Source organism: Mycteria americana, chromosome 21, assembly GCF_035582795.1.
Source record: "Mycteria americana isolate JAX WOST 10 ecotype Jacksonville Zoo and Gardens chromosome 21, USCA_MyAme_1.0, whole genome shotgun sequence".
NCBI classification, from domain to species: Eukaryota; Metazoa; Chordata; class Aves; order Ciconiiformes; family Ciconiidae; genus Mycteria; species Mycteria americana.
This window is the reverse complement of record NC_134385.1, coordinates 4,403,319-4,420,484: the sequence shown is the minus strand read 5'-3', so window position 1 is coordinate 4,420,484 and position 17,166 is coordinate 4,403,319. Positions and strand designations below refer to the sequence as shown.

At 64.9% G+C, this 17,166-nt stretch overlaps 1 protein-coding gene across 1 annotated transcript; it reads left to right on the top strand.

The window, feature by feature from the left end:
• The first annotated feature begins 1,379 nt into the window (after positions 1-1,379).
• On the top strand, positions 1,380-9,789 carry CRYBG2 (crystallin beta-gamma domain containing 2). The gene is made up of 19 exons (XM_075522480.1): positions 1,380-3,398; positions 4,342-4,386; positions 4,484-4,602; positions 4,875-5,031; positions 5,136-5,275; positions 5,363-5,489; positions 5,790-5,825; positions 5,905-6,032; positions 6,256-6,382; positions 6,691-6,833; positions 6,906-7,032; positions 7,152-7,184; positions 7,298-7,410; positions 7,609-7,738; positions 7,905-8,044; positions 8,186-8,309; positions 8,865-9,023; positions 9,398-9,557; positions 9,701-9,789. The coding sequence occupies exons 1-19, from the start codon at positions 1,380-1,382 to the stop codon at positions 9,787-9,789; spliced, it is 4,116 nt and encodes a 1,371-aa protein (XP_075378595.1).
• Positions 9,790-17,166: the final 7,377 nt, after the last annotated feature.

The following is a 17,166-nucleotide window of genomic DNA, read 5'->3' as shown; positions in this document are numbered from 1 at the left end:
ACCTGCCGGGCCGGGGAGAGCAAGAGGCGGAGGGCTCATGGCGGGCTGGCAGAAGGGGCAGGCAGCTGCCTGCACCCAGTGCTTCTCTGCCTGACCCTGGCCTCCCCGGCAAAGCCCAACCCGCAGCCGTTGGAGGGAGCCCAGCCCCACGTCACGCAGAATGAGGCCCTCTCCCGAGACGTCCCCTGGGGAACCCAGCCCTAGGGGCTGTGCAGGGAGGTGTCCCCGCGCCCGGCCGGGGGACCCCAAACTCAGCCTACCCTCGGGCTGAGCCCAAAGCCCCGTCCCTGCCGCTGTCCCCGTAGCCGGGCGGTGACACCAAACAGCTCCTAATTGGGAGATGCCGAGATGCCGGCGCGCTTCCGGCTCCCTCCCCAGCACCTGCTGCGTCAGCTGCTTCCCAAACCCAGCAATAAACCCTTCTGGGGCAGGGACGCAGCCGCGGCACAGCGACGCCTCCGCCGGCATCCCCCCCGGCCGCGGCGGCGCGGGTGTCCCTGTCCCCTGCCCTGCGCCCCCGCGACCACGGTGATGCCCACCCTGCAGCACCGAACACGAGGGCGCGGGAGCTGAGTGCTGGGTACCAGCTTGCATCAGGGTGCAAGCGCTGGGTGATTAGCGCGGCTCGTTTTCTCGTGCCGATGGGGCTGCAGAGGTGGAAGGAGCCATCCCACCTTTGCTGAGCAGCAATAGGGAAGGGTCAAGGGAAGATGCTGCTCACGTCCCCCTGCTGCTCCCCCTGCGACCCCCATGGCTGCCCCAGCCCCGGTCCCAGGCCCGTCCAGGCCCTTTTCCCCTGCAGAGCAGCTTCCCTGTTGCTTTTTGGGCTTGTTTGTTTGCTGCATTTGCTGACTCGGCGCAGCCCTGCTGCCCGCCTGACTCATCCCGCAGCTCGGGGCACGGCATGGCTCGGGGCACGGCATGGCCCAGCCGGATCCTGCACGCTCACCTGCGCCGTGCCGGCCCACCAGGCTCTGCCGGAGCCCACCTCGGCGGCGTGGTGGAGCTCCCCGCCACCTCTGCTGGATGCAGAAGCGTTGGTGCGGGCAGGCGGAGGGGACCCAGTGCCCCCCCACGTCCTGTGTGTACCAGGAGGGATGACATGAGCACCCCGAGAACTGCAGAGAGCCCCAAAGCCACCTTCTGTGCTCACAGGACCCCCCCCAAAATATCCTGCAGGACCAGAGGGAGGTCTAGGGAGTCTCAGGGTCTGGCTTGGGCTCTGGGGCTGGTCCCCGCAGGGCGGTTTCTGCTCACCTCTCCCAGGGTCTCCTTCTCTCCCTGCAGCTCCGCCAGCCCCGGCGCAGCAGCCGCGGGGGCCGAGCTCGGCAGCGCGGGGTGTTGCGGGGCCGTGGCAGCCCCCTCCCCGGCCCTCTGGCATGGATTCGCCATTCCGGCATGCCAAGGCCAAGGGCTTCGTCTCCAGCGCGGAGCTGAGCATGAAGCAAGCGGTGCCGAGCACGCCGGGGCCCGAGGGCACGTCCCGCTTCCAGAAGGTCTCGCTGGTGTCACGGCGGCTGGAGAGCACGGGGAGCGCGCGGGGCCGGGAGGGGAGTCCCTCTCGCGTCTCCCTCCTGCTGCAGGCCTGGGAGAGGGAGATCGTGGAGAAGACGGCAGCCAGCCCCACCACCCTGACGCACCGGGAACGCTCGTCCTCCGTCAACCTCCTCAAGGACTTCACCGCACACGGCCCCATCTTCTCGCAGGTGTATTCCCCCGCGCAGAAGCCCCGGCGGCAGGACGAGAGGGGGAAGGCGGGGGCCGGCGGTGGCGGCGGTGGCGTCCCCCCGCCGGTGGGTGCCCCCCACGAGATGCACGTGCACAGGGAGAGCTACGTGCACGGCACCCTCCTCCCCACCCGACCTGCCGAGCGCCCTGCCGGAGGTCCCGGTGAGGGTCCCGGTGCTCCGTGCGGAGCCAAGACCGGCTGCGTCTCTGCCCTGCCCAGGGCCAGGCACGTCACCGTGCTGCGGACGGGCAGGGACGCAGCCGGGTCTGAGCCGGGGCTACCGGAGGGAAGGGAAGCCCGAAACAGGATGCACGATGCTGCCGGCACCACGATGGCCCTGCCGCGGCGGGAGAGCCACGAGCAGGATGGCAGCAGCCTTGCTGGGGCCGCAGCGGGCAGCGAGAGCTCGCCGGGCACCGTGGAAGCCGCCGGGCTCCCAGCCGAGGGATCCCCCGAGGAGAAACACTCGCCACAAGCCGAAGCCACGCCGGCGAACGCAGCCCTGAGAGAAGGCGACAGGCCCGGGGACCCACAAACCAGTATAACCAGCTCCCCGCAGTGTCCCTCGGCGGACGCCGGCAGCCAGGCTGATCCGGCTGGCGTGGGAGAGGGAAGCGCAACAAATGGGGATAGCACCATTTCAGCCATGCCACCAAGGACAGAGAGCCCCCCGGGAGCTGACGGCACCCCCGAAAACCCCTCCTCAGAGGCGAGCCATGGTCCAGAGCCTTCATCCGAAGCACCAGCATCTCCAAAGGCTGAGGTTGAGTTGGAGGGGGGTGAGATGATGGGGGACCCCCAGGGCATGGCCCAAGAGCCCGAGAGCAGCCCAGAGCCCTCTGCCGAGCCCCCAGCCCACGACCCACTGGCCGAGAGCCCCCCAGACGCGACCGAGGAGGACCCCGAGCTGCTGGTGGACATGGAGATCTTCGTGGACACGCTGCGCAACATGGAGCCCTCGGAGATGCGGAAGGCGCCCAAGACCCCACGCCAGCCCCGGCCGTCGTCGCTGGGCCGCTGTGCCGCTCTGCCCCCCATCCAGGAGGACCACGTGGCCCCCCGCACCCCCGTCTCCCTGCCCGAGGCCCTGCGCGAGCTGCTGGCGCGGGGCCCAGCGGGGCGGCAGGAGGAGAGCCCCGAGGAGGAGGTGGAGATCGAGAACCCCTACCTGAGCCCTGATGAGCAGGCGCCAGCGGGGACCCTCCGTGGGGCACCCGGGGACGGCACCGCCAGCAATGGCCGGGTGGAGGGGGGCTCGCTCCTGGGGACAACAAGGCAGGCGGGAGCGGAAGAAAAGGCCAAACCGGTGGCCGGGGGCTTGGCCGAGCGCAGCGTGCTCTTCCGAGGGAATGTCCTCAAGGGCATGGCGTTGCTCTCCCACTTCTTGGAGCACCGGGCGGCTGCGGCCGACGAGGGGAAGCCCTACTCGCGCCTGGACAACAGCGTGCTCTACAGCCGCTTCGTCTCCCCCAGCACCGCCCCGCTCGAGCTGCCCGGCAGGGACGGTGGGGGCACGGGCTCGCCCCCCCCCGGGGACCACAACGGGCTGGGCCCTGGTGGCCACCCTGGCTCTGAGATGGCCGTGCTGGAAGCCCCGAATCCTGGCTGCATCCCTTCTGTCACCCAAGAGCCAGAGAGCACCGTGGCCCTGTGCCCCGCCGATGTCCTGGTGAGTGAATCCCGCAACTCGGCGCCTGGGGAGATGCTTTGCCCTCCTGGGCATGTGGGGAGGTGGTGGGGTCTGAACCCCCGGAGAGTCTTTGCCTGTTCCCAGCACACGGCTTGTGCTTCCCATCAGAGAAGCCATGGGGTGAAAGCCCCCAGTGTGATGGGAGGGTACCAGGATGGGTGCTGGGAGGGTACTGGGATGAGTGGCAGGAGGGTAGCAGGGCAGGTGATGGAGGGTACCAGGATGGGCGATGGGAGGGTACCAGAATGGGCGATGGAAGGGAACCAGGATGGGTGATGGGAGGGAACCAGGATGGGCGATGGAAGGGAACCAGGATGGGTGATGGGAGGGTACCAGGATGGGCGATGGGAGGGTACCAGAATGGGCGATGGAAGGGAACCAGGATGGGCGATGGGAGGGAACCAGCATGGGTGATGGGAGGGTACCAGGATGGGCGATGGGAGGGTACTGGGATGAGTGGCAGGAGGGTAGCAGGGCAGGTGATGGAGGGTACCAGGATGGGCGATGGGAGGGAACCAGAATGGGCGATGGGAGGGGACCAGGATGGGCGATGGAAGGGAGTCAGGATGGGTGATGGGAAGGGACCAGGACAAGTGATGGGAGGGAACCAGAATGGGCGATGGGAGGGGACCAGGACAACTGATGGGAGGGTACCAGGGCGGGTGGCAGAAGGGGACCAGGACAAGTGATGGGAGGGTGCCACCATGGATGATGGGAGGGTCCCGGGGCAGGCGGGGAAGTCCCAGCAGTGCAGGAATGCTCAAGGTGTGGCTGCTCGGGGCGGTGGGAGGGATTGGCAGACGCCAGACGCGAGGCTGCGGCTGCGGCTACGGCTACGGCTTCCTTGGGCCGCGGGGAGATGGCTGGTGCAGCCGACGTCCCTCCGCGCTCCTCACGCGCCCGTCCCCTCGGGTGTTCACAGCAGGAGGACAAGGAGGGCTTCAAGATCAACACGAGACCTGGCAAGGTACAGGGAGCGTGGCGGGGCCGGGCCGGGCTGGCCGGCCGGGGGCACAGTGCGGTACGGTATGGTAGCACCTCTCCGCTGTGTCACCCCCTCCCAGATCATCCTCTTCTCCGAGGCCGGCTTCGTGGGTCAGAAACGGGAGATCTGGGGTGACGTCCCCGACGCCACGTCCTGGGAGCTCTCACACACCATCTCCATTCGGGTCATCCGAGGCGGGTAGGGGACGGCAGGAGGGCGAGGACGCGTGGCGAGGATGCGGAGGGGAGGGCTTGGCCGGGGGTCCCCGTGCCGGGGGTGGCGGCCGGGTCCCAGCCTGGGGTTCAGGAGTGATCATCTCGCCAGCGCTAATTACTGCGGCTGCAATCCAGCATCGCGGCGGTGGCAGGACATCCCCACCCACTCTCTGCCCCGAGGCTCCCGATGACTGTGGGGCTGCGGGTGAAAGCAGGATTCCCCCCACACACACTTTGCTCCCACCCCACTCCTAGGTGGGTGATGTACGAGAAGCCGCGGTTTCACGGGCGCAAGTGCGTGCTGGCCGAGGGGGACGTGGAGATCGACAACCCCTGGACGGCGTACGGGCAGAGCGGGCAGCCCTGCGGCAGCCGGCCCTTCCGCATCGGCTCCTTCAAGAGGGTGGTGCGGGTGAGCGCAGGGATCCCCCCGAGCCTCCCGCTCACCCCGCATCTCCCAGCACTGACCAAGCGGGGGTGCCGGACCCCCGTAACACTTGCTCTGCCCCATGCCAGGATTACCGCACCCCCGAGATCAGCCTGTTTGAGGAGGAGAACGGCGAAGGCACCCGGCTGAAGTTCACCGACTCGGCCGAGGACACCCGCGTGCGGGGCCAGGCGCTTGCCGCCGCCTCCATCATCGTCCACTCGGGCCTGTGAGCGGAACCGGAGTGATGGGTGGGCGCTGGGTGGGCTCCAGCACGGGCTGGAGCAGGGTGTGATGCTTTCCCCCTCTTCCCCAGGTGGCTGGTTTACTCCAAGCCTTTCTTTGACGATGACCCCTACGTTTTGGAGCCGGGCGGGTACCCCAATTTAAAGGCTTGGGGAGCAAAGGACCCATCCATCTGCTCCATGCACCCCATCAGGCTGGTGAGTGCCGGTTGCTGGAGTGTTACTGGTTACTGGGGTGCTGGGGCCGTGCCCAGCCCTGGGCATGACAGGTGAGAGCATCTCCCGACGGTCCCTGGTTCACATCAGTGAGAGCTCGGTGTGGAAATGTGCCGAGCATGGCTCTGGAAAGTGCTCCTGTGGGTTAGCGGTGAAGGAAAGTGACAAAACAAAGCCCAAAAGAGTTTGTTCTTGAATGAAAGTGACCCAAAAACCAGCTCAGGCTTTAAAGAGGGGGATCGGATGTCCCCGCAGCCTCACTGCGGCTCCTTCTCCTTCCAGGGCTGCCCCGTCGTGGAGAGACCTGGCGAGCCGCAGGTGAGCACCGGGCCAGCGCCCGGGGAGGCCGTGGGGCCGGGACGGCCGTGGGACCGTGCTCACCCCGCTGCGTCCTCAGGTACTGATCTACGAGGCCGCGGGTTTCCAGGGCCGCAGCTTCACCATCAGCCGAGACATCTACGACCTGAAGCGCCTGCCCGGGCCGGTGCTGCCCACCGTGGGCTCCCTGCACGTCCTGGGTGGCTGGTGAGTGGCACGGGGCGGGCAGGGCTGGCATCTCGGCTGGAGCAGGCTGGGAAGGTGATGGTCACCCCTTGGAAAGGGCTCGGAGGAGCTGCCCGGGGCTGTGGGATGGCCGCGGGCAGCTTGGGGGAGAGGGTGGCACTGGAACGGCGTGGATGGTGTCCCCGTGGTCCGGCACGTGGAAATCCTCCGGAGACCTCACTGCCCGCATCTGCCTGTGCTGCAGCTGGGTCGGCTACGAGAAGGAGGGCTTCCGTGGCCACCAGTACCTGCTGGAGGAAGGGGAGTACCAGGACTGGAGGCAGTGGGGCGGCTACAGCAAGGAGCTGGTGTCCTTACGGCTGATACGGACGGTGAGGGCAGGGGTGGTGGCGTTGCCTGGGGACAGACCCGGTGTGTGCAGGGAGAGCCAGCCCCCCCGGTCCCATCCTCATCCCCCAAAGGGAGCCTTCCCTGCCTGCGGCAGGCAGCTGGCCATGGCCTGAGTTCCCCCAAACTCATCACACGCAGAGGGCTGGGTGCCCAGAGCTGCTCCCACCCTCCCTGGGGTCCCTGAGGCCAGGCAAGGACCCCGGCTGTGTGTGTGTGCAGAGCGCCTGGCCCGCAGCCCCTTCCCCCCAACAGACCGAGGGGCTCGGGGGGGGGCTCCTTCTCCCCGCAGGACTTCTCCGACCCGGCGCTGGTCCTCTTCGAGGCCATGGACTTCGAGGAGGGCCCAAGCGTGGAGCTGAGCGAGGCGCTCCCCGACACGCAGCTGGCCGGCTACGGCACCGTCACCCAGTCCATCCACGTGCTGAGCGGCGTGTGAGTGCGGGGACGGGGGAGAGGGGGGACAGATGAGGGGCGACTGAGCCAGCACCCACGTTTTCCTGGCAGGTGGGTGGCCTACGAGGGCACCAACTTCTCGGGCGAGCAGTACATCCTGGAGAAGGGGGTGTACCGCAACTGCGAAGACTGGGGCGCCACGGATTGCCGCATCGCCTCGGCACAGCCCATCCTGCAGGTGGGAGCACCGGGGACACCCCCTTTTGCCGTGGGACCCGCCGGTGTCACCGTGTGCGGGGCTGGTGGGGGCCAGGCTGGGGCATAGACGCCAACCAGCCCCGTTCTGTCTGCTTCCAGGTCGGGGAACACAACCTCCATTTCGTCTCCAAGGTCAGGGGCGGCGGACGGGGAGGGGGACGTGCCCCCCTGGGGGACACAGCCCCTTGCGGGGTGGCGGCGATGCTTTGCCCCCTTCACTGAGCCCCTCCGTTCCCCCTCCCCAGATCCTGCTCTTCTCAGAGCCCGACTTCTTGGGGGACCACGTCGCCTTCGAGGAGGACCAGGACACCCTGCCCACCGCCTTCATCCCCCGCTCCTGCAGAGTCCGCGGGGGCAGGTAGGGTGTCCCGGCACCTCGCTGCCTGCGGCTGGGGACGGGAACAGGGACATCACCCTGGCCGGCAGCCCCGCAGGTGCCCGTGGGGGCTCCCCGGGAGGGTGGGCAGAACGGGGGTGCCGGGGGGGCGGGGGGCACAGGAGGGCTGAATGCCCACCACGATGGCCACATGAGCCCGGGCACGCTCCTCCCCGCCAGCTGGATCCTGTTCGACGGGCAGGCCTTCGCGGGGGAGCAGCACGTGCTGTCCGAGGGCGAGTACCCCACGCTCAGCGCCATGGGCTGCCTCTCCTCCACCACCATCCGCTCCTTGAAGAAGGTCCCGGTGGTGAGTGCCGCCAGCACTGGGGCAGAAACCCCCCAGGAACCTCCTTTTTCCCCTCCCACGGGTACCCCCGGCACCGGCTCTCCCACCTTGGAGCCCTTCTGCGCTCACGGGTGCTCTCTCCTCCCGCTTGCCCTCCTCATGCCTCATCTCTTCCCCTGTCCCGCAGTTTTTCTCGGAGCCCTCCATCTTCCTGCACGGGCTGGAGTGTTTTGAGGGGAAGGAGATCGAGCTGAACAACGAAGTGCGGAGTCTGCAGGCAGAGGGTTTCAACAACCACGTGCTGTCGGTGCGCATCAAAGGCGGGATGTAAGTGAGCCCCTGCCCTGCTCTCCCTGGCCGGCGGGTGTTGTCTGCTTGCCCGGGGATGACCATGCTCTGCTCATCCCATCCCGTCCCATCCCGTCCCGTCCCATCCCATCCCGTCCCGTCCCGTCCCGTCCCCCACAGCTGGGTGCTGTGCGAACACGGTGACTTCCGAGGACGCCAGTGGCTGCTGGACTGCACCGAAATCACCAACTGGCTGACGTACAGCGGGCTCCAGCACGTGGGATCCCTCTACCCCATCCGCCAGGTGAGTGCTGGGACGGGATGGGGTGCTGGCACTCAGGGGGGTGAACCCCAAAACCCTGAGGCAGGCGGCTCACGGGGAGCTAAAGAGCTGCCAGTCCCGATGGCTGGGAGGAAGATGTGGTAGCGGCTCTGGGTGAGCTGGGGGAGGCAGCAGGCACGCTGCTGACAGCTCTGGGACATGAAAGATGCCACCAGCCCAGCACCGTCACCCCCAGATCCCTGTCCCCCGCCCTGGGAGTGGCCGCTGTGGTGGCGAAATGCTCCCCGTGGGCAGGCGCCTTGCAAAACGCCCCAGCATCCCGGCGGGGAGAGCCGTGCCCGCGCCAGCTACGAGAGACAGGCCAGGGCCACGGCCGTCGCCCTGGGGAGAGGCAGGGACCTCCCGGGGGGGGGGGACACAGGGAGGACTGTCCAGGCAGCTGCCCCAGGGGACCGGGGTCCTCCCTTCCCAAAGCCACAAGCCGGGTGAGGTCCTTCCTCGGCCAGCCACGGCGTGTGGGGCCGGAGGTGCAGGCAGCACGGCTTTTTGGTGAAGAAAAGGTTTCTTTCTTTCCAGAGACGGATCTATTTCCGCATCAGGAGCAGGGAGCTGGAGCTCTACCTCTCCGTCCCCGACGACGTGGAGGACATGAAAGCAGGACGTGTGGTGGTCTCCAGCCTCAGCGAGCAGAGCAGCTCCGTCTGGTACTATGAGGACGGGCTGATCAAAAACCAGGTCAGGGCTCACGTGTGACAGCCAGTGCCACGGACGTGACCAGGGGAGCCCCTGGCAGGACCCATGCTGGGGTACTCCCCACCCCACAGCGATCTTTTAGGGTTTATAACAGCTTTTCCCAGCATCTGACCTCAGCCTTGTCCCCAAAGATCAGTTGATTCTCTCCTCCCCAAGTCTCCTCTGGAGACGTGAAGGCACCTCTGCCTCCCCTGAGGGGTTTTCATCACCCTAATCATCCTCACCTCTCACTGAGGAGTTTTCCATGTCCAGAAACAGCTGCATTTACAGGGAAATGCCTCCGAGCTCCAAGCCTTTGCACCGGGCGGAGGCGATGGAGAGGAGGAGGCTGACCCAGCCACTGCCACTCCTTGCAGGTAGCCCCCAACATGAGCCTGCAGGTCATCGGGCCAGCCAGGAAGGGCGCGAAGGCCGTGCTGTGGTCCGAGACCCGGATGCCGCGTCAGACCTGGAGCGTCGATTCTCAAGGACGGATTCACAGCCAGATGTTTGAGGACATGATCCTCGATATAAAGGGTGAGGCCTCGGCACCAGAACAGGGACTGCTTTCCCAGGGACCCCCAAAAAACGGGGTGTTTGGCTGTGAGATGGGGCACCCACCCCTTCACCGCCATCAGGAGCGCGGTCTGCCCTCCTGAAGTCCTCCCCTCGCTCCGCAGGTGGCCGATCCTACGACAGGGACCACGCCATCATTTGGGACATTGCTCAGGAAAGACCCACGCAGATCTGGGACATACAGGTGCTATGAGGAGGCGGCATGCAGCCCTCGAGCCCAGAAGTGCCACGGGGCAGGATGCAGACACCCTGCCAGCGTCCCTGCACTGGGGCGGGAGGCCTCCTACCCCACGCACGCCGCACCCCAAACACCCCTCTGCCCCGGCTGCTGGCATGAAGGGTGCCCTCCATCACGAGGGGGAACCACCCCGCCTCCCTCCCGGGGAGCCCTGTACGTGGCTCACGAAGGACCCCATGGACACAACCAGCGCGGGACCCTCCGGACAGCGGCAGAGCCCCTTCCTCACCAGCTTCCCCCTCGAACTGTATTTATGTACGTGTGTAAGATACGGCCCCCCTCGTCCGGGCCAGCTCTGCCTGGGTGGCTGGTGTCCTTGTCCTTGCACTGGCCACAGCCTGGCAGCCCCCCTGCCGAGGAGCTGCCCCCGCCCCCCCCATCCCACACTTTGTCCCCGCCAGCCCCGCAGCCCTGGGCCCAATCCTGCTCCCAGGATGGGAGCCCGGTGCCCTCTAGTGTCCAGAGGCCACAAGCAGCACTGGGGCCCTGGGTTTCCAGAAGGGAGGCGCAGGCCAAGCTGTGGCCCCGGGAGCACTGGGGGCTGCCGGACCCCAGCAGCCCCAGCTCGGGAGGGAGCCCAGCCTGCTCGTGCTGCGGGCTCAGGGATGTTCCAGTCGTATCACCCCAGGGTGAGCTCTGCTTCAGCAGCGTTTAGCGTCCACGCTGCAGAGCTGCGTCATGGCTCAGGTCACTCATCTTCAAGGTCCCCAGGACAGAAGTCTTCTTCACCTGGGCGAGGGCAGGAGCAACTTGGGGACGTGACTCAGAGCCAGAAGAGATGTGGGGTGAGAAATCCACACACGGAGACATCAAGCGCTTCTGTCCTCACTGCTGGGGAGAGGAGACGGCTGCCGGCAAGGGCCCGGTTTGCTGAGCAGGTTGAGCCCAGTTTGGGGAGAGTCACTGCAGTCGGGCAGTGATCAGTTACCAACCCCGCAGCGAAACCGGGCTGTTCTGGCAGCGACAGACAGCGCAGTGCCTTCCCGGGAGGTTTCCTCAGCAGACTCAGGTGCACAAAGGTCCCTACATCAGGCGTCTCCAGCTGGCCAGCAACTGCTCTGGCTTTTGGCAACAGCCGTCATCAAACGTCCATCTTCATGCTGAAACGTGTCCCCAGTTGCCCCAAGACCTGTTCGGGCAGGAGGACACATAACCACAGGAGAGGAGAGCGGAGCGTGCTGCATCGGGACGCCCAGATGCGACGTGCTCCTCTGCCAGGCCAGCGGGCAGTCAGACTTGCTGGCCCAAACCCAAACCACTGCCTGCAGGCAGCAGTGACAGGCAGGGCAGCAGGCAGGGCAGCAGGCAGGGCAGCAGGCAGGGCTGTATTTCCACCGGCTGCTCAGAGAAGGCAACGCGAGGCCTGCAGAGCCGGCAGGCACATAGATACTGAGTGCCAGGGTAAGCACCACAACCCCATCCCCACCTCGTGAGAGAAATGTTGGCGGGAAGGCAGAGGAGACCATTAGAGGATGGGGGGTGAGGGCCCAGGACACTGCCACCCTGTACAGTCCGGGCTGGGTCTGTGGCTCTGCTTAGGCGCCCGGAAGCCGCGGAGGGACGTCAAAACACACAAGCCCAGCCTAGCTGGGCAAGCAGGGACGCTATCGAGGGGGGAAATACTCTCGCGTAGCGGAGGCGCCGGGACACAACACCTCCACTCCTGAGGCAGGGCCACACCTGACAGGAAATACTTTTTCCCCCTCACCCGCCTTTATATACCCCCCGCCAAGCCAGGATTGGCTAATAGCAGGGCGTTTGGCAGCGTCGGATTGGTGGAGAGCACAAGCCCCTGCCGTAGGATTGGCCAGGACTCACTGGCGGGCTGAGGGAGGTGCTGTGGGGGGGCCGCCCGGCCGGCAGGGGGCGCTGTGGACGCGTGTCGGCACCTGGGCCCCGGTCCCGGCCCCGAGGCCCGGCCCCGGGCCTACGCCCGGGGCCGGGCCTCGGGGCCGGGACCGGGGCCGGGAGTCTCTTCCCAGCTCCACAGAGCCCCAGCAGGGGCTTGGGGAAGAGCCAGACCGTGCATCCCGATCTCACCGTTTAACCCGCAAGGCTCAGGCCTGGCTCCACCCGGCCCCTCCAAGCAGCGAGGGTTGAAGGCCCCAGGTAAACGGCCGGTGTTGGGGTCCCACACCAGCCCCTCAGCCCCGTTACCGAACCTGCCCCAGCCCCACAGCAGAGACGAGCCGGAGAACTCTACACCAGCACTTTATTTCTCAGAGCCTCACAGCAGGCCTGCTCCCAAGCCGGCCCCAGGGCCTTGCTTCAAATCCGAGCAGCTTCAGGGTTTCATTGAGGGGAGCGGGAGCACTGAGCAAAGGGAGGCAGGGAGGGGAGTGACAGCATTATGCTGGCCGGTCCTCCATGCTGTGAGGGTTCAAGGAGGTACCGGTGCAGGGGACACCATCCTGGTGGGTGTCTTCTTGGTGGGGCTGGGGAGGGTGGGGTGCACAGTGGCCCCGCTCCGGTTCAGCGCAGCCACAGGAAGAAAGCCGCAGCCAGCCCCAGGGCGAGGGAGAGGAGGGGTGGGCTGCCGCAGGGGGGGCTCAGGCTGTTTACAGGGGGGCTTGCAGTGGTGGGGAGGGTGTTCATGACCTCCGTCTTCTCCGCCTGGCCAAGGGGCTGGAAAAGAAAACAAGAGAGTCGGGCATTGCTCCAAACCGGAGCAGACAGCAGCACAAGGTGGAAACCCCCCCACCCCTAGAGCCCTCGCCCAGCTGCCCTGGGGGCAGAAAGAAGCCCACTCCCATGGGGGACACATGGCTTCCTCTCCCCCAGCACACACAGAAATCACCGTTGGCTTTTGGGTTTTCCCAATGCAGGGAGCGAGGCGAGCTCTCCCTCACATCATTGCCCTGTTTCTAGCCAGGGGCTTCTAGAAAGTGGGGCCAGGAGGGGGAAGGAGAAGCCAGGGGAGCAGTCTCTCTCTGCCCCTCAGACCGCTGCGAGGAAGCAGCTGGGGATGTGGCGGCCCACAGGCCCTGTAGGAGAGGATGTGGGGTGCAGAAGCAGAGCTGGGAAACACCCATGCTGGAAGCAAGAGGGAGGAGGAGGAGGAGGGACCCCAGTCCCCATGGGCCACCGCAAGCAGGGCAGAGACGTTGCAGTTGGTGTGTGAAATGTAACACAGGCGGGATGGCGATTTCAGGGCAGTTTCCTTCCGTCTCTAAAGATCGGCACCTTCCAAATTAAGGTGTTTGCGTGAATCCCTCCTGCAGGACCACTGTCGCTGGGATTTTGGTCCTTTCCTGGGACTCCTGGTGTAAGCGGCTGTGCATTTACGCCTGTGAACGGGGACCGCAGCGACAAGCGCTGCCTTGGTCTGCTGGAAAAAGGACACCATATCCCTCCGTGAACCAGCCCCCACGCTGGTTCGCACCGCTCCTCGGGTCCCTCTGGAGCCAGACAGAGCCAGGGATGGGGCCCCAACGCACAGCTCTGCCCCCTCGCAGGTACTTTTGAGCTATGAGGGGTTTTTGGCTGGTTTGCCCAGCCACAGAGCGGGACTCCTGAAACATAAATGCACCCCGCAGAGCCAGCAGCAGGATGCAGATGCATGGAGTTTGTGAGCAAAACAACCACAGACAAATCTGGCCCCATTACCAACACGCTGTAGAAAAAAAAATTCATCCCGAGAGCTGCTCCAAATAGCATCACCCTCCCTGAAAGTGCCGGCACGTTCATCCCTCCCACACAACGGTCCCCTGCCAGGACAGAGCCGACATCCACCAGCGCGGCACTCGAACCGAGCCCCCATGGAGCCTCCCGGCAGGAAGGAAAATAACATCCAGGAGAGGAGACGAGAGGAAACCACACAGCTGTGCGCCCACCCAGCATCCCCACGGCCGTGCCTGGCGTCCCCAGCATCTCTGCAGCCACGCTCAGCATCCCCGTAGCCACCCTCAGTGTCCCCACACCAGGCACGGGCTGGGGACAGGGCTGGGGCCCGCATGCAAAAGAGAGGCTGCAAGATGAGGTGGAGAGCTAAGTGCGAAGATTACAGATATGCATGATGCTTTTAAATAAAAAAATGCTCTAAAAAAAGCAACGTGAGGAAGTATTTAGACCTTACAGACCACAGTGCAAAGCTCCTGTTAAGACAGCCAGGGTTAAAGTCAAATAGAAAGTCAAACGCTCAGGTTTCCACCTGAAGTTCAGCAGAAATTCTCCCACCGGTTGGATCCTACAGCCCCCTGACTGCCATCACACCCATGGGACAGAACTGGCTGGACCCCTCAGCCTTCGCAGGGCCCCGCGCCGTGGGGTTTCTCTTACCACGCAGAGGACAAGCAAGGTGAGCAGGAGGAGCAGGTAGGTGCGCTGGAGGGGCTGCATGGTCGGGGCTCGGCTCACGGTGTGCCGTGGCACTTCCTCATCTGCTCGCAGCGATTGCAGTCGGAGGCTTTAAGCGCAGCAGCGGCCCTGTCTCACCGACCACACCTTCCTCCCCTGCATTGGCCCCACCACCCCAAAGGGCCGTTTGAACCCAGGGCGATTTGGGGAAGTCGCATGCGCTGCCAATGCTGCGAGGGAGAAGGTGCAAGATGTGGCACGGGGGATCTCCAGGTGGGGACAACGCCGTACAGCCCTTTCGGCCTCAGTTCCCTGGAGCCGTTGATTTACGTCGCCCAGCACGAGAGCAGCTCCTGCTCCCCCTCTTCCCCGGCACGGCCGCACGGCCAGCTCCAAGCGGGATGTCCTACCACTGTCTCCAGCGAAGGCAGCAAACCCTTCACCCTGCCTTTTCCCACATCACAAAATACCGCCTGCAGCATGAAACCCTGCAGGCTGAGCTCTGCTTCTCCCCGGGGGCTCCCTGTCCTGTGCCCTACACCCATGAATAGTGGTTAACCCCCCCACCGGTTCACTGGGAGGTTTTGCAAATCGCGGCCAACGTTTCAACCAGGGCTCTGCGTTGCGCTGTGTAACAAACCTCCTTCCCTGCAACTCGGGGCAGGAGCTGGGTCCAAGCCGTCCCTCTGAATTTCAGTGACAAGCCTGGGGTAGTGTGAGCTGGGTAATGGATCAGGGAAACGCTTCCTTCCAGCACCCCCCGACATCCGTTTCCTCACAGCAGATCTCTGAGCTCACTCACCCGCTGAGCTGCAGGAGCGGGAAACAAAGGGTATCTAGTTATTTTAAGACGGTTTGAAATAAGTAAAGCTACTGAAATGTGCCGAGGACATACACCTGTTGTTTGTGTTGGTGAAGCGCATCACAGTGCAGCGAGCCTGCCGCCAGCCTCTGCCCGGAGCTGAAGCCTCCTCTGCGGTAAAGCTTCACCCAATTTAGTTAATTTTTGCACTTCACAGAAGTGACAAAATGAAAGTCTCTTGGGGACAGCCAACATCCCGTAAAAGGTGCTAAGAATCAGCCTGTCCTGCTCCTCTCCAGCTGGCGAGGCTGAGCTCTGCGGAGAGCGGAGCAGCAGCACAGCGGCCGTGGGCGGGACGGGGGAACGTGCAGGGAAGGCTCTGGGCACGGCACGCAGCCATCGCGGGGGCAAGCGCTGGGTTGAGTTCAGAGCGTCAGCGAGGCAAAACGAGAGCGCGGTAGTGCCGGGGTGAGGGAAAGCATTGCTAGAAAACAGAGACAGGAGAGGCAGGTGAGGAAAACGGGAGCAGCTGTACAGCGTGTGGTGGCTGTACACGCAGGCTGTGCCACAGGCCCCGTCTACGAGCTGAAGCCGAGGGCGTGCAGAGGGTGGCTGAGGGAAGGAAGCGTGGTTGCCTGTCGTGCTCCTGCCCCAGGTCCTGCCCCAGCACTGGAAAAAGTCTGAAGCGCTCCGAAGCGAGCGGAGGCCAATAAAGCACCATTTTGCAGGCGGGTGTGCAGGGCGCAGAACAGGCAGCGAGCGGTTCGGCCTGGCTGGCGGCCGCGCAGAATGGAGCCTGTCGGCAGCCGGGGCCTCCCTCCTCAAGCGACAAACGGAGGGGGCTTCCCCCGGCTTATCCCTGCTCCTCCAGACGCGGGTTCGGGGAGCAGCCGGCAGCGGAGGCCGGGGAGGCCCCGCCACGGGCCGGATCACCACAGCGCAGGCCCGGGCGGCCTCGGGGTAGCCCACCGAGGGGCCGGGCAGGTCGGCAGGGCCGCGCTGGGGCCCGGCGGCACCAGGAGAGCTGCAGGGACGACGGCGGATCCCGTAGGGGCCCTCGCAGGGCCCCGGCCCCCAGCCGAGATTCCCCCAGCGCCCTCCCGCCATAGCTGGGCTCCCCCGCGTCCCCGGGAGGGGGGGGGGGGTCGGAGCGGTGCATGCCGGGATATGTAGTCCTCGGGAGTTGCCGCGCCCTCCACGTGACCAGGGCTGAGCCAATCGCAGCGGCCCTGCGTCGCCGTGGCAACCGCCTGTAAACAAGATGGCGGTGGCGCGCTGAGCGCGGGGTGAGTGCTGCGGCAGCGGGGGGGGGGGGAGCGGGGACACACCCCCCCCCCGCGGTTTGGGAGCCCCCCCACACCGTGAGGGTCCCCCCAACACACGGTGCTCCCCCCCCCCAGCACACGCCGGGGTGCCCCCAGCGCTGCCACCCACGTCGGGCCCCCCCGGGGCCCACACACACAGACACCCCCAGGCGGTACCCGGTTACCCCCGTTATTTTGAGCCCCTTTTTGCCATCGATCTCTCAAAAAGCTGATCGCTACCGGTCTTCTGGGGACCCACAGGGCTTCACATGACAGTGACAGGCTCAGAAACAATATCAGCTCAAATAAAACTCCCCAAATTTCTTATCTGCTGCCTCCTGGCCGGCATCGGTCCCCAGCAGGTATCAGGGATATTGGTCAGTCACGTCTCGCACAGGTTCAAATCGCGTTTGCGTTTCCTCAGTTTCAAGCGGAGAAGAGTTGCTTTCTGCAGCTGCAATGGCATCGCAAGCGTCGGCTCCTTCACCCGCTCCTGCCCTGATGCAGCGGGCACCGCTCCACCTCACTCGCCCGGGTTTCACCCCCTCTGCTCTCAGGCAGCTCCCACAGATTGCAGCTCAAGGATTTTAACTGTTACTACAAGTTGTGGGTGTATGAACACCCACTCTGCCCAGAAAGCAAGGATGTATGGACTGGGAAGATGGGATGATGAGAAAAATGTACAGTTTGGGCTTTTTTGGACAGCCTTTTCAATTACATTTAAAAAAATTTGCCCATCAAGCAAATCCTCCCAAAGTTAATGAACCTATGCTTTATTTTTACATATTATCCCCTCTTATTTTTACTAAAAGGGCAGAGCTGTCCAAGTTCATTGCCTCCACTGGTAAGGCTTTTCTTACCATCCTACATGTTTTGCAATGATTGTAGCTCTTTCTCTCCTACATGTGTCCAAAATCAGATAAATAACAA